The 14065-nt window shown below is 45.5% G+C and overlaps 1 protein-coding gene across 6 annotated transcripts in view; it reads left to right on the top strand.

Moving 5' to 3' along the window:
- The window catches only part of ARHGAP22 (Rho GTPase activating protein 22), a 107259-nt gene that overhangs the window by 81139 nt on the left and 12055 nt on the right, over positions 1-14065 (top strand). For all 6 annotated transcript variants that reach the window (XM_075107514.1, XM_075107509.1, XM_075107512.1 and 3 more), the window contains 4 exons: positions 291-498; positions 4666-4798; positions 9437-9510; positions 11456-11577. In XM_075107514.1, coding sequence (XP_074963615.1) covers positions 291-498; positions 4666-4798; positions 9437-9510; positions 11456-11577 — 537 coding nt within the window. The remainder of the gene's footprint in view (positions 1-290; positions 499-4665; positions 4799-9436; positions 9511-11455; positions 11578-14065) is intronic.

Here is a 14065-nt window from a genome sequence, read left to right as displayed (position 1 = left end):
GTATAACCATAAACATAATCTTAACCCCACCTTCCACGTGTATAATGAGATATAAACTGGCTTAGGATATTAGGATAGTTTGAAGCACTTTTAAGTAGGAAAGAAAAAAATCACTCAGCATATAATTCTTGGTTTTAAAAATAATTTTAATCTTCTGAATCGGTTGGAAACTGGGCATCATACAGATTCACCCCCTCCACATGGAAGTTCCCCTCATTGTACATCTTGAGCGATAGCTCAAGAAGAGCTTAAGCTGACACCCAGTCGTGTCTCTTGCTCTCTGTTGGCAGGGATCTTTGGGCAGCGGTTGGAGGACACCGTACAGTACGAGAGGAAGTATGGCCAGCGCTTGGCCCCACTGCTGGTGGAACAGTGCGTGGATTTTATTCGGGAGCGAGGTCTTACAGAGGAGGGGCTCTTTCGGATGCCTGGCCAAGCCAACCTTGTCAAAGATCTGCAGGATTCTTTTGACTGTGGAGAGAAGCCCCTTTTTGACAGGTGAGTTGACATCACCAAATTCAGCCTGGTTTATCTGTGGCTTGTAAAATCTGGCGGGAATGGCCTTGCGGTGGCTGTCCTAGTTCACATGTTCTTTCCATACCATCGTCCTCTTCTGTTAGAGTGCCACTGGGTCTTTCTCCTGCATGGTGTTGGATGCGGAGGCCTTAACTCAGCTGAGCCCTTGAGCAGCGGGAGAAATTGATCCCATTAACCTGGATGGGGCTACTCCAGTGCTTAAGCACATGTTGAATGAAAGGCATTGCTAGATTTGGGCGCAGCATACCCAGCAGTTTGTGGGGTCCTACTGTAGAAATGGATATGACAGAGGTGAACTAGATCTTCTACTGCTTTCAGATGTTGCCTTTTCCCTTGCGTAACCACAGCACATCTGCCCAGGGGCAATATCTTGACTCTTCTCCTTCCTTTGACACCAGGTTTCAGAACAGTCACCACCATCATACACATCTTCCCTGGCTGTTATGCCATGTGTAGATGTTTGTATAGAATTGGTCAGCGTGTCATAACAAAGCACTTTCTGACCCCAGAACAATTCTTGGCCAAAATGATTTTTTCTTTGGTCTGCAACTTCAGCAGCTGAGACAGAACATTTATTTCAAAACTGAATATATCTTCTGATTTTCAACAAAACTCGAGACAAATGTTTCTGAAATAAAGATGGCAATTTTGCATTTTTCTTCTTAGTATAAAAATGTTAATGTAATAGCTCCTTGCCTGGTACAAAGATATACTAGCTGCCTTTTTGTCCTGGTGACCGTGCCAGCGTCACGGAGCAGCAAGGGCCAGCTGCTGCACAAAGCAAGGTGAGCCAGGAGCCAAGCGTGGTAACAAGGCTGGCAGAAGCAGTGGCACAGTCCAGTGATCACCAGGCAAGTCCAAGGCAAGTTCACTTCCACCAGCAAAGAGGCAGGTCCAAGGTCAGACTAGATAATCTGTCCATGAGTCAAGGTCCAGGTCCAGGCCCAGATCAACGGGGTCTGTAGCCAGGCACAGATGTGGCTGTGAGGCAGCGGGAGTTGTAGCTCAGACCCAGCACAGACTCAGCTTAATATTGGCTCCCACGGGAAGAGTGTCAGCCCTGGCCCAGAGCGCTCTGCCCAAGGTCAGCAAGGGAAGGGGGGCAGCTCTCAGCTGCGCTGTCTCTACATTGGCCCTGAGCCTGGGCGGTCAGAGGGCAGATGGTCTCAGGGCCCCTGCAGCCAAATCCTGTTCATACTCTGTGACAAGCATTTCCTTCCCTCTCTCGTATGTATGTGCTACACAGAGTGAAGGTCGATATTGTGCTAACCTAAACAGCGCTTTGAGAAATGGGCCTTGGCCCTAACAGAGACCTCGAACTCTGGGGATACTTGGATCCAAGGCCATTGTGTAGATGTGGCCCAAGCGCTATCACAGGTCCAGAAGTAGGATCAGGTCTGGGATTTTGACTTGGACACCTGGCTGCGCTTCTTGCAGGAGCTCAGTAGCGCTGCCTTCCCAGGTGGTGCAGGCAGCATCTGGTATATTGCCAGCACATTAACCTAGGGGATCCCTTCCCCTGGATCCGCAGCCAGTCTCAACATTGCCAGTAGCATCCCCGCCTACTGCTGCAGGAAGAGTTGGTGCTCCCCTGCCTGGGCAGCACAGTGTTTGGTCTCATCCTGGGAAGAATATCCTTAGAATTTACTGGGAACATTCTTCTAATTCTTCCCTCCCCTCAGATTCCCAGACCACCCATCCTCCTCTCTTTGATTCTTAACCACAGTCAGTATTTACTCCCTAAATGGAAGTGTCAAATATTTAGAGATATTTTCATGAAAAAATAAAGTTTGAAATCATCAAATTGTCTCACTTCATCTTTTCTTAAACAAAATATTTGTGCTTTTAACTGAATATCTGGGTGTTCTAGTTCAGAATTAGAATTATCTTAATTCATGTGGAAGTGAACAAAGTTATTTTGCAAAATGCTCTTATTCTGGAACAGGAGTATCTATGGAAGGAAATAATTAAGGACAGTTTCACATTAATGTTTTACCTTATTCTAATCCGTACTAAATTCATTGTCATGAAGATAAACCGAGCCTCCCCCCAGCATTATTAAAGCAGGAAACACCTTTATTTCCATAGGCATCTGCACTGGTTAAATGGATCAGTGCTAAGTCTCACCTTTAAGAGAGGCAATAAAGATCTCCGTGAAGGAATGCCTGCGTTTCGGGTCGTTGATCTGAAATGCGATAACTGAGGGTTCAGTACAGAGCTAAAGGAGGCAAGCCCAGGGGTACCCGAGCAGTGCGACAGCTGGGGGTCGCCCAGTCATTGCCTTCTGCCTTTCCCACCATGGGCGCTGCGACTTGTAGGTCGTGCCTTCTGGTCTTGGATGCCTGTAGTCACAGAGAGTGACAAGGGAGAGGCGGTTATATCCTGGCTAAGTGAAATGCTTCACCTCCTATCAAGCATAATTTTCTCTACGCGTAACTAAAACTATCCATGTATGGCCTAGGATACCTAGACAGCAGCAAATATTTTCTGCAAGTGTGAAATTCATATACTTGTTTCCAAACCAGGTGCAGTGAATGGAATATCCTTTTTTTGCTTAGCTGCAGTCAGTGCTTTTAGACATCTACAGTGACCTTCCAAACGCTAGAGCCTGCCTGCCCCAAGTGGATCGGATCTCTGTGCTGACTGATAATTAAAATATTTATTTTTAAAAGGCTTGCTTTCCCTTTTTGGATTTTAAATGCATATGTATATTCTCAAGAAAGGCCAGGTGTTGCTGTTTTGGAAGCACCTGCAGCAGTCTGCTCCGATTGCACATCCATGCCATTGAATGTTCGGCTGGATTTCACATGCCCTTGTGGATGAAACCATAACTGCAGCCAGCGGCCCTGAAGCTGTAGCCTGGGCTCCGCTTCTGAGGGATGGTCATATCCACCATCCACACGTGAAACTCCACACTAAAAAAGAAGAAAAGAATAAGGGTGCTGACCTCATTTGTAAAGTGTTTACGATCAACTGAAGAAAACCACTATGTGAAACCGTGGTATTCTCAAATATGACGGAGCTGTTTAAGAAGAATAGCGTTATCAGGATTAGCAGCAAACGGTAGCTGCTGGCAGTTCCTGTTGTAATTTTTCCTGTTTTGTTTTAGCTGTGTGTTCCAAAAATGCTTAAAAACATACTAAGCAGAAGATATTCAGCTTTTAGATAGAAGTGAGGGTTTTAAGCTCTGTGGCCTGACGGTTACTGATGTTTTCCTCTGAGCTCTTTAAAGACTATTAGGGCAACGGTGGGCAGTGGGGAGCTGGTGACAGAATCTGTCGAGACTTCCAGCGGTCGAAACCTTTAAGGAGGCCATCTGCAAAGATTGACAAAGCTGTACAGCAGGACACTTGGGATGAGGGAAAGGTATCAACATACATCAAAAACTGGATAGGAAATGGAAAGGGAAGAGGAGGTGCATCTTCATCATGGGATCTGATACCTCAACCCCAACTTAAAGCAAAGGAGAGAGAAGAGAAAAAGAAGTTTCTGGAGTGGGAGAGAAAAGAAAAGCTGATAGCCCAGCATAATGGATGGGCTAGGAAATGCTAGGTACCCCAGCCTGGGGGAGGACATGTGACTCACAAGCCAGGCAGACATGCCAAACGGCAGGAGAGGGCATGGAGGAGATACAGCTTCCTCCATCTTTTTCAGAATGATTGACCAGGGCACTTGGGAGCCTGGACCACCAGACACAGGCAGGTGCTGGCCGGGGAGAGTATCAGGCAGGAGAGATCAGTGAGAGGATCAGAGGCTATGTTCTATTGCACGAGGATGCAGAGCTCTGTTGTCAGTGCTACATGATCGCTGTGCCTGGACTGTATTGCTCACATTCCTGATCCACACTGGCTGAGGAACCACAGCACCAGCCTACCTTAAGCAGTGCCATGGGCATACCCCTTCCACTGCCTGTATTGCCGGAGAGGCATTTCTATCTTGACGAAATGGGAGATTCCCCTTGTTGCCAGGTTGACCCTCCTGCCTAGTACAAACGTGGCAGAACAGCTTCCTTCCATTGGCCGACTTTGTCCCTGTCCCTAAGAGGGACCTTGATGCACCCCCAACAAAAGGCATCAAGCTTTTGGGTAGCGTGGGTTTCTAAATTTCCTTCCATCTTCTCTATTGCAGCAACACAGATGTTCACACTGTGGCGTCCCTCCTGAAGCTTTACCTTCGAGAGCTGCCAGAGCCTGTCATCCCCTTTGCCAAATATGAAGACTTTCTTTCTTGCGGACAGCTACTCTCAAAAGATGAGGGAGAGGTCAGTGATCCTTCTAATCTGCCTTCTTCTACCTCAAAGGTTGTCCCCAAGATTCAGTGTAGTACAGCTTTCTTCCCCTTATTCTTCAGTCCCGATTTAAATCAATGACGTTCCTGGGAACCTTCCCCTAAATTTTCCTGAAGCCATGAATTGGGCATTAAGATCACAGACTCCTGCTTGAAGCAGGAACTTTTTTGAAGTCAGCCTTGCAGCCTGGTGCTTCTTTCTTCTGAACAAAGCTTTTCAGTAGCATAATTAGCAAGTGATGCAAGGTAGGAGATATGGGTTCCTTTCTCAGCCTTGCTGAGACTGTTGACTCATTAGCAAGCTGTATGAAGTCATTCCTTTTTTCTGTGTTTTCAGTTTCATATATCAGAACAGCATGTTTTGCTTCCCAAAGTTTTTGGTGGATGAGACGCTGATCAGCACAATGGTCTTTGTATTTCTTAGAGGAAAGGCGTTACAAAAAAGCAGGTTGTGATATTGTCCCAAAATGGGGAAAATAATGCTCTGATTACTTTGCCAGGACCTTCTTATGATGTACCTCTCTTTGGTTTCCAGGCCAGGGAAGGGGCTGACAAAAACCTCCAAGTCTGTGGCAATCATGGAAATTTTGATTCACTGCTTGGGAGAAGTAGGATAATTTACAATATGATTGATTGATTGATCTGTTTCATCCATATTGTTCCTCTTGTGGTGATGCCTGAGCTCTTTGCTGACTGCAAAGGCATGTTGGATCTGGTCTAACGCAGGTGGAACTGTGCCACCTTCTAAAACAGAGGTTTAAGGAAGCTGTAAGCGTTGTTACTGGTGTCAGCTAAAGCAGCAAAGCCTGAGGGCTTACGAGTCACAGTCCACAGTTCTCTCTCTTTTCTGTGTGTGGCCTCAAGAGCCTGTTCACATCTTTGTCTCTGGTGGGGATTGTAAAAACTGTTCTTTACTGAGAGCCTGGGGTTCACCTTTGTCCAAGTGGCAGAAGGCTCGGGGTGGGTTCAGTCCTTCATGAGGCCCATAGGAAGATGTTCGTTTGCATGCATCAAATGTAGCGTATCTGGCAATGTTGGTTTTTTACAGATAAAAGGCAAGTTAGCTACTATGTGTACTCACATGATGTACCCTCTAGCGAACTCTGAGAAAGCAAATCTCTGTGCATGACACAGCACGTTACCACACATGGATATGCATTTGCACCCTGGACGCAGCCACATCAGTGTGTCAGAGCAATAGTGTTGTCTTTTAATAGGTGCAGGTATGTGCCTACTAGCTCCAGAACTTGCTCGTTTTCTGCCTTATCCTCAGTCGACTCGGGCATCTCTGCATGGTGCCATGTTACAGCGCAATGGTTGATTTCACAAGAAACAGCAGCAGTTCTAACGCGGTGGAGCTGGTTTCGCTTTGGTCATAAGATGTGCAGACTGGGAAGTTTCGGATCCATTAAGCACTATTGCACAAGAGTAGAGACATTGCCAAGTCGGGCAAACATCATTGTATCTCAGTTGCTTGGCTTGTTAACTGCTCTGTCGTTTGCCTGATTTTGCCTGCACAGGCTGCAGCAGTTTGGGAAGCAACATCCCTGTTGGTTTCATGGGAGCAAGGCCAGACTCAAATGACTTGTAGTGCAGCGTTCCCTTTGGATTAGAAAGGCGATGAAGAGCACTAGGTAGCCAAAATGAAGGCTTACAAGATATGGTGGTGGTGATAGCACCCAATTGTCTTGTTAAGCCGCTGCTGTAAACATAAACGGGGTGGTTTTTTTCGGTCGGGAAAATCTAGAACCTCAACAAGGGCTGTTTACTTCTCCAGAAGTGAAGGCGGAGTGCAGACACCGAGGCTGCAGAGGCGGCTCCTGCGCAGTAGCCCGTGGAGCAGAATGTAGCACAAAGTCGTACCCAGCCTGTAGGGCCTGACTCGCCTCTCACGTGGAAAGTCCCCCTGGTCAAAAACGTGGTTTCACTGAAACCATAGGTTTGTAGCACAAAACGATAAGCAGGGAATTTCAAAATCAAGCATTTCATTTTGAAAAAAGTATTTGGAAACCAAGGGCAATCTATTGTTTTACTTTGAAGTACTACTTAATTTTTCACTTGGAAGTTTTGAATGAGACTTTTAGACTCAAAATATAATTTCCTTCAGCTTTTTACACCAACCCCCAGTAAAAATCAGAATTAATTAAGGTAAAAAAAGCTGTTCAGATAAAATTGTTGGTGCCTCATGCTGCTACGTTATGACCATAGACAGGAATTATTATCATGTTAGCTTGGCCTAATCTCCACCTGCAGCAAAAAAACACTCCAGCACCACCCTAAGCTTTCAATTTTTCATTCAGATTCCTGTTCATCCTCATTCTGCACCAAACTATTCTCTGGTATTGGAATGCAGACAGAAACATAACAGACACCTCGGGTTGTGCTGAAGCCTCTAGGTATCTCAGCAGGACTGCAGCGTTGAAAAAGATTTGATTCTGATCCCAACTGGTTGGGAGGAGGGTTTGAAAATGAAAAACGATTTTCGAGTAAGAATGAAACAAAGGTCTTCAAATCTCTAAACACCCATTTGAGTCTGAGCTGACTTTTCGTGGTAGTATTTCAGCCTTCACGGCTGCCTGTAAAGACGCACCCAGCAGTTCAGTGGGCTAAGCTTGGCTTTGAGTTTTTAAAGAGGGGTCTGAATTTGGGTGAACACCTGAAGTGTTGCTAGTTTTCCAGCCCAGCTAGAAACCCTTAACTGGTGCTGATCTGCTACACGTTGCAAAATCCTTGGGTTTGGGATCACTCCTTGGAAAGCACGCATCTGTGGTAAACTAGGCATGCAGGGTTTTCAAGTCGGTAAGAGTTATTACTGCAAAATATGACTGTGAATGACAGTGCGGTGCCTCTATTGCTTGCGAGGCTGCAGCCTTAAGCAGCACGGCAGTTTCCAGCTTGCGTTTTCCTTTACGCTTTCACTGTGGTGTTACGAGGCTCAGCCTTCTGCCAGCTGTCGGTCGGGTGGTTGGTGGGTCTCAATCTGCGGCAGAGCTGATAAATGCCGCAGCAGGAGAGGAAGCTTTAGTTCAACCTGGCAAGTGTTTGTACCTTGACGAATGTGAATATACTCTCTGTGTAACACCATCTTTGTGATTCCTCGTGACAAAGCGTGGGTGATTAACTTTTAGAACGTGTTTTTTCTTTCAGGTAGCATCTTACACCTTTAGGCCCTTGTTTCCAGCTGTTCACAACTGGCAGCAGTTTCTGTTCCAAAGCCCCCTCTTGCATTCAGTGGAGCCATGGTATTTTAATTCAGAGCATTTGAAATAGAGTGACAAACACCATCCTGATTTCTGTATTTGAAATAAATTGGGTTACAGAGCAAAATTCAAGGGGGAATTAGGTCTGTTAGTTCACCTATTTCTAGTTCAAACTCCTCACTTGAAAGCTGGATGACCTGAACAACTGACCTGAACCTTCACATCAGTAGCAGCTGTCCTCGATTCAAATGTTTTCAGAAGTTTAAAAAAGAGGATTGAGATTTTCAAAAGTGACTGATCTTTTATTGGTGTCTCCGTTGTTGTCATTGTTAAACCAGCATAATTTTTAAGCCAAGGAATTAAAGAGGATTTACTGCTTTTAAGAATTCTTTTTGAAGTTTCAGGTTTTTATTAGAGGACTTTTTTTGTGCTGGGACATATAGAATAAAAAAGTGTCTATACATTCAGGGCACTAAAGATGGAGGCAGGAATACAGACTGCTCTCTGAATCTTTCTGACTTGTCTGGACCAGAGATATCAGGAACATCTTGCAAGAGGCTGGCCAGCAGAATTTCCTCCCTAGCAGTCCATAATAAATCAAGGAAAGTTTAAAATGAATGTCCAGCTGCACTTTGGCTTGGAACCAGCTGCTTCTGGAATTTCTCCATCAATACTTAGCAGCCATCCATCATTAGTTAGCAGCTGTCACTCTTCCCAAATGTGCTTGGGTATGCAAAAGGCTTAGTTGTCTCAAAAAATAAGCAAATCTCCAATACAACTGCAGCATTGATAGGAACAAGCAAATGATGCTTGGGACTGTGGAAGGACAATAGCCTTCTGACTCAGAGGGTTTCATTAGATGATTTAAGTAGCTTCAGGGTCTTAAGTCACTCCTCCGGCAGATGTCTCATCTTACGCTTTAATGTAAAGACAAATTTTGTGAGGAAGTATGTCACAGCTCAGAATGGCTGCAAACGGAATTAAGTAATTAAAAAGGAGGTAGTTGAACTGGAATGTCGTTTAGCTTTTTTAAGAAAAACTCTCCTCTGCTCAGTTGAGCATTACTGCGATGTATTTATACTACACTCGGTGCCCCACGGTTTCAAAGAGGCCAGGTGCAGAAGAGGCACATTTGCTGGTACTTTCATGCTAATGCCCGTGGGCAGGCTTTGAAGACTAGCAGGCCTCGCTAATCGAAGGCTTCTACCCCAACCGTTAAAGTCGACATTGGGTTTTTGGTCAGGCACAACACACTGGATGACACCTTTTTTAAAGCAAAGCCTCCTTGTGTTATCATCTGTTGTTCATAGTCTGGACTGTGGGAAGAGGACTTCGTAATACTGAAGGGAAGTCATGTTTGCTTTGTATCTCTTACATTAATAGCTCTACTTCTTGCTTTGCTTGTCCCTCAGGGTACCCAAGAACTGGTTAAACAGGTGAAGAATCTGCCCCAAGCCAACTACAACCTCCTCAAATACATATGCAAGTAAGTGAAATTAATTAACACTTGGAAAAGTCACAAAGTTTTTTGAGGCTCAGTCTTCTACGTAAATAATTTACTCTGAAAGTATGAATATTCAAACATCACTTACCTGGAAGTTACTGCCCCTATAAAACATGTGGATGTGAGTGTGCCGCCTGCCTGAAGGAAGCTCTTGGTTTATCCAGGAGCATCAGCCAAGCAAATTGCTGTCACCCACAGCCTTGGCAGCAGGCATGAATGATACTAATATATTAAATTGTTTATTTCAGAAGCACTTAAAGACCAGTAAAGAAAAACACTTTTTCCAGGTACTGCATGCTCAGAAGATTTATGACTCAAGCCGAGTAGCAGATGCGGTCAGAACAGCAGGTCTGGCCCCAGCTCCGGTTTGGGGTTGGGAGCGGCTCCCTCTCGGAGTACCAGGGATTCCGCAGCCTCGTCTCCCCTCATCTCTTTGCTGACTCTGCCAGTTTTTGAAAAGTCTGAAAAGCAGGCTGGAATGTGTTTTGGGAGCTGGAAAGGACTGTTACCCTAGATACAACACAGTGAACTTTATATTGTATTCTAGTCTCCGTGGTAGTTAGTCCCTTCGTGACCGGTGGGATTTGCACATCTGGAGCAGGCAGATGACACAAAGCCCGTGACTTATTCAAGATACGTCAAGCCCTTCCCAAGTGTACAGACAAACAGAATTTCTGAAATATATCTTCTGAATGCTTAAAAAAAATTATTTTGCCTCACTATCTGCTTCTATTTGTTCTAATATCTGAGTACCTCAAAACAAGAATGGCTGAGGCAAGGGAATATAATTATACTTGTTTCTAAGTGAAGAACTGAGGAAAGGAAAGGCGGTAGACTTTGCTTCTGACTTAGTGAAGAAAACTGAGGGTTCTTGGGTCTCAGCACAGCGTCCGCCACAGGGCAAAGCCGCAGAAAAAATGGGAGTGCCTAGAAAAGTCATGCTGCAAGTAGAAGCATTCAGAAATTGGCCGAGTAGTACAGAACGACAAGGAAACTTTTCCCCTGCCAATTCCCATCGAATCATACAAAAATTCCCAAATTTCCCAAACAGTGGTTTGGGAAACGGAGTACAGACAGCGTGAGCCTGTTCACTTCTGAGGCCGCTGTGTCCTGCTTCCTGCTGTTGCGGCTCTGCACGTCACACCGCAGAACCACAGAATCAGGTCGGAAGGGACCCCAGGGATCATCTAGTCCAACCTTAGTCCTTCTTACAACTTGGTTAATCACGTACAAGCTATTTAGGTGTTTGTTACAGCCTTTCTCTTACTATAACTCCTGCTGGAACATTAACTGTTAGCAACTTTATGCTGATTTCCAGCCCATACATATGGATACCCAGTCTGTCTGGATTTCTTCAAGCGCTATCTTTGGCTTGCACAGTGTTTCTTGTACTGTTGGTTGCCCAGCTGATGCATTCACAAGAAGCATTTGGGCGACCTCTTTGTCTGTATTTTGTTAGATTCAAGCAACAAAGCTCTTTCCACAGGCTGCTAGTCCTGGGATGAGGAGAGGAGTGAAATGTCTTTTTACCTCTGTTATATCTGTAAGTGCAAAATGGCAGAAGTCAATCTGTGTAATTGGAGAATTCCTATAAAAATCTGAAAATCTGTACTTTCTTACCCAGTAAAAGGCTGGGTCCCTGGTAGGCTGATACCTCTGGCAGAAACCATCCTGTCCTTTCTTGTTCGTACGCTAGGAAGGATCTGGGTATCTAAGTGCGTTAGTCCCTAGGAGCATTTCAGGTATCAGGGTTGTATAAACGCAGGACAAAACTGTTCCTGCCCCAGAATGTCTACAGTCTAAGTATGAGGGAGAAGTGACTTACTTAATATTTTTTATAATCTTTATATACGTATAAGAATATAAGAATAATATCAATTGTATATTATTCCTCTTCTCCTTTGATTTTTCGGGGGGGCTTTTCAAGGTTCCTTGATGAAGTTCAGGCTCACTCCAGCATTAACAAGATGAGTGTCCAGAACCTGGCTACAGTGTTTGGACCAAATATATTACGACCCAAAATGGAAGATCCAGTGACCATGATGGAAGGTAGGTACTACGTTTCTGAGATAACATGATACCTGTCTCTGGGAGCTGTAAGAGTATGCTGAAAGTCATAGATTCACTCAAATGTCCTTCAGAAGGGCCATGTTGAAGTACCAAACTGCTATCGTTTAGGAATGGTGCATTTGGGTGGTTTGAGAGCCCCCTGTAAAGGACATCCAGTCCACAATGAAAGAGGTACTCTAGTTTTTGCTGTACCACAGCAGCTAAAACTAGGTGTCACAGAAGAGTTGTCTTCTAAGCAGGCTGTGTGTGGGTCAGAACTTTACAGAACCCAAGGAATAAGTTGAAAAATCACTGTTAATTTTGGAGGTAAAAACCTGAAGCTTGAAAATTATCTACCTCCATAGAGGTCAGGCAATGCCCAGGGCATGATCTCTGGCTGGCTGACACTGGGGCGGCTCTGGAGCACAACTACCGTGGTGCAAGTTTTAGCAGGGTCTTTGCCTCAAGTATTGTGGGATCTTGGCAAGGCTGAAAAAAGAATTGACGGATTCATCCAGCGTTAGGCACAGACGGAGATGCTGTGCCCAGGATGTTTGAACTCAGCCCCGGCACTGCTCCGTAGCTGTAAGGGAGAGCTGGTGTGGTGTTCTCCGTGACGGAAATCCTTCGCAGAATGCCAGCGTTATCGTGCCCAAGCAGCAGCAGTGCCTTTGGCTCTGCAGTGTGACCTCTGAGAGGCACTGCAGGTGCGTGCCCCAGGTGGCAACCCACGGAAGGCAACGGGCCAGCTTCAGAGCATATACCATATTGTTCCGGGACGCGAAGCCAGCCACAGAGCTGTGTGCCATATTACTGAGGGTAGCTCGAGACCTTCCCCTCGAAGGGGGCAAGGTACAAAAATGTGGGGAGGAGGAGAAGGGAGTGCAGGAGCAGATGCTGGGTACCCAGCATTACAAAGACGGGAATAGCTGAAACCTCAGTCTGTTGGGTGATGCTGACTTGCCCTAGTGGCCAGCGGCTGATTAGACTCTGCCAGCCTTTTCCAACAAGTTTGGGTTTGGTTCACCTCAGGCATTTCGTTATGCAGTTCAGCTGATGGCAGAGGTGCTTGTACTGTGCGTAGGTGCCCAGGAGTCATTCTGGTCTCACGGTCTCTCCTAATCATCACATAAAAACGCTATAGTGACCTGACCTAGAATTCTGTATTACCAGAGACCTGAACTGTAGAAAAATGGGGATCCAGTGACTGGATTTTTAGACTTAATCGTTGTACTCATAAGCAGCAGCACTGGGAATGTTTTGTTTTATTGTTAGTTGAGGATAGAAAATCGGTTAAATGGGAATAATGGATAAGTGGAAAGACACTCAATAAATTTTTTTTTTAGCTTCAGGGTAGCACGGATCTGTTAAATCAACTGCTACAGAAAATCACTGCTGCCAGTTCTTAACAAAAAGCACTTTAATTCTGTCTCTCTCCAAACTTAAACTGTGAATTTCTGAAGTTTGACAGCTAAATTGGTAGGAACACCCTTATCTCCAGAGAGGTTTATTTCTCTCCCCGCGCTCACAGACATAAAATTGAAGTTGTAGGTGAGCTCAGTACCTCTTGCTATCAGGCCAAAACCTCATTATTAAATCCTGGCTCTTATCTTGAACCCCTGAATATGTTAGCCTTATTCTTTATTTCAGACAATGATTAAAGATAGAATTAATTATGTATTTGCTCTTTTTAAGGTTTTCCTCTTTTGCAGAAAATGCTTTGTATCAGGTTTAGTAAGTGGTGTTCTCTGTTAGTTCATAATGGTCTACTCCACTACTGGAAAACAATGACAATTCATTTCTGGGGATTTAAATAATTGCAAGTACGTTCTGTACTTGCCGAACACCTTCTACGGGTGCATGTACCATACAGATGTCATAATCTCTCCAAGTTTCTCAACACACTAAGAGTGCAGCAGGCGGCCTGAGCTGAAATTTCTCGTTCTTCAGTAAACGCTAGCCCTGGGCCTGTTAAGACTATGAAACCGGGTGCAAAAATAATTGTGGAAACCTGCTGGTTTTGGAAGCTGGACGGAGAGATGCTCCACCCCAGCTAATAGGTTCGTGTGTTCAGGATCCAGCGTGCGTCTCTGCACAGGGCTGTGCTGTCCTGCACGGATGCACATGCTGAGATTGATGCTGGCTCTGAACCCCGTGCCATGGCGTGGTACAGACGTGCCGTTTCCCAACAGTCCTCCTCCTCTGTGATCCTTCGGCAGGCCAATTTATTAATCATTGCTACTGATCACGTGTACTCGGCTAGTCAGCTGCATTCATGGGCTGGACTGACGCCTGCATCCTTCACAGTCCCCGTTCCCAGCAAAGGGGACGATTCCTGTCTCTTGCCCAGAGCAGTTGCTGCTCGTGCAGCCCCGTTGCAGCACATGGTGGCCACTGGCCACCTCCTGAGGGGCTCACAGGGTGCCTCGCAGGCAGGGAGCGAGTGTCTGTGGTCATCCACGTCTCATCAACCACTTGCCTTCGTTTT

Source organism: Phalacrocorax aristotelis, chromosome 12 (genome assembly GCF_949628215.1).
Source record: "Phalacrocorax aristotelis chromosome 12, bGulAri2.1, whole genome shotgun sequence".
NCBI lineage: Eukaryota > Metazoa > Chordata > Aves > Suliformes > Phalacrocoracidae > Phalacrocorax > Phalacrocorax aristotelis.
This window is presented reverse-complemented; position numbering and strand designations above follow the sequence as displayed.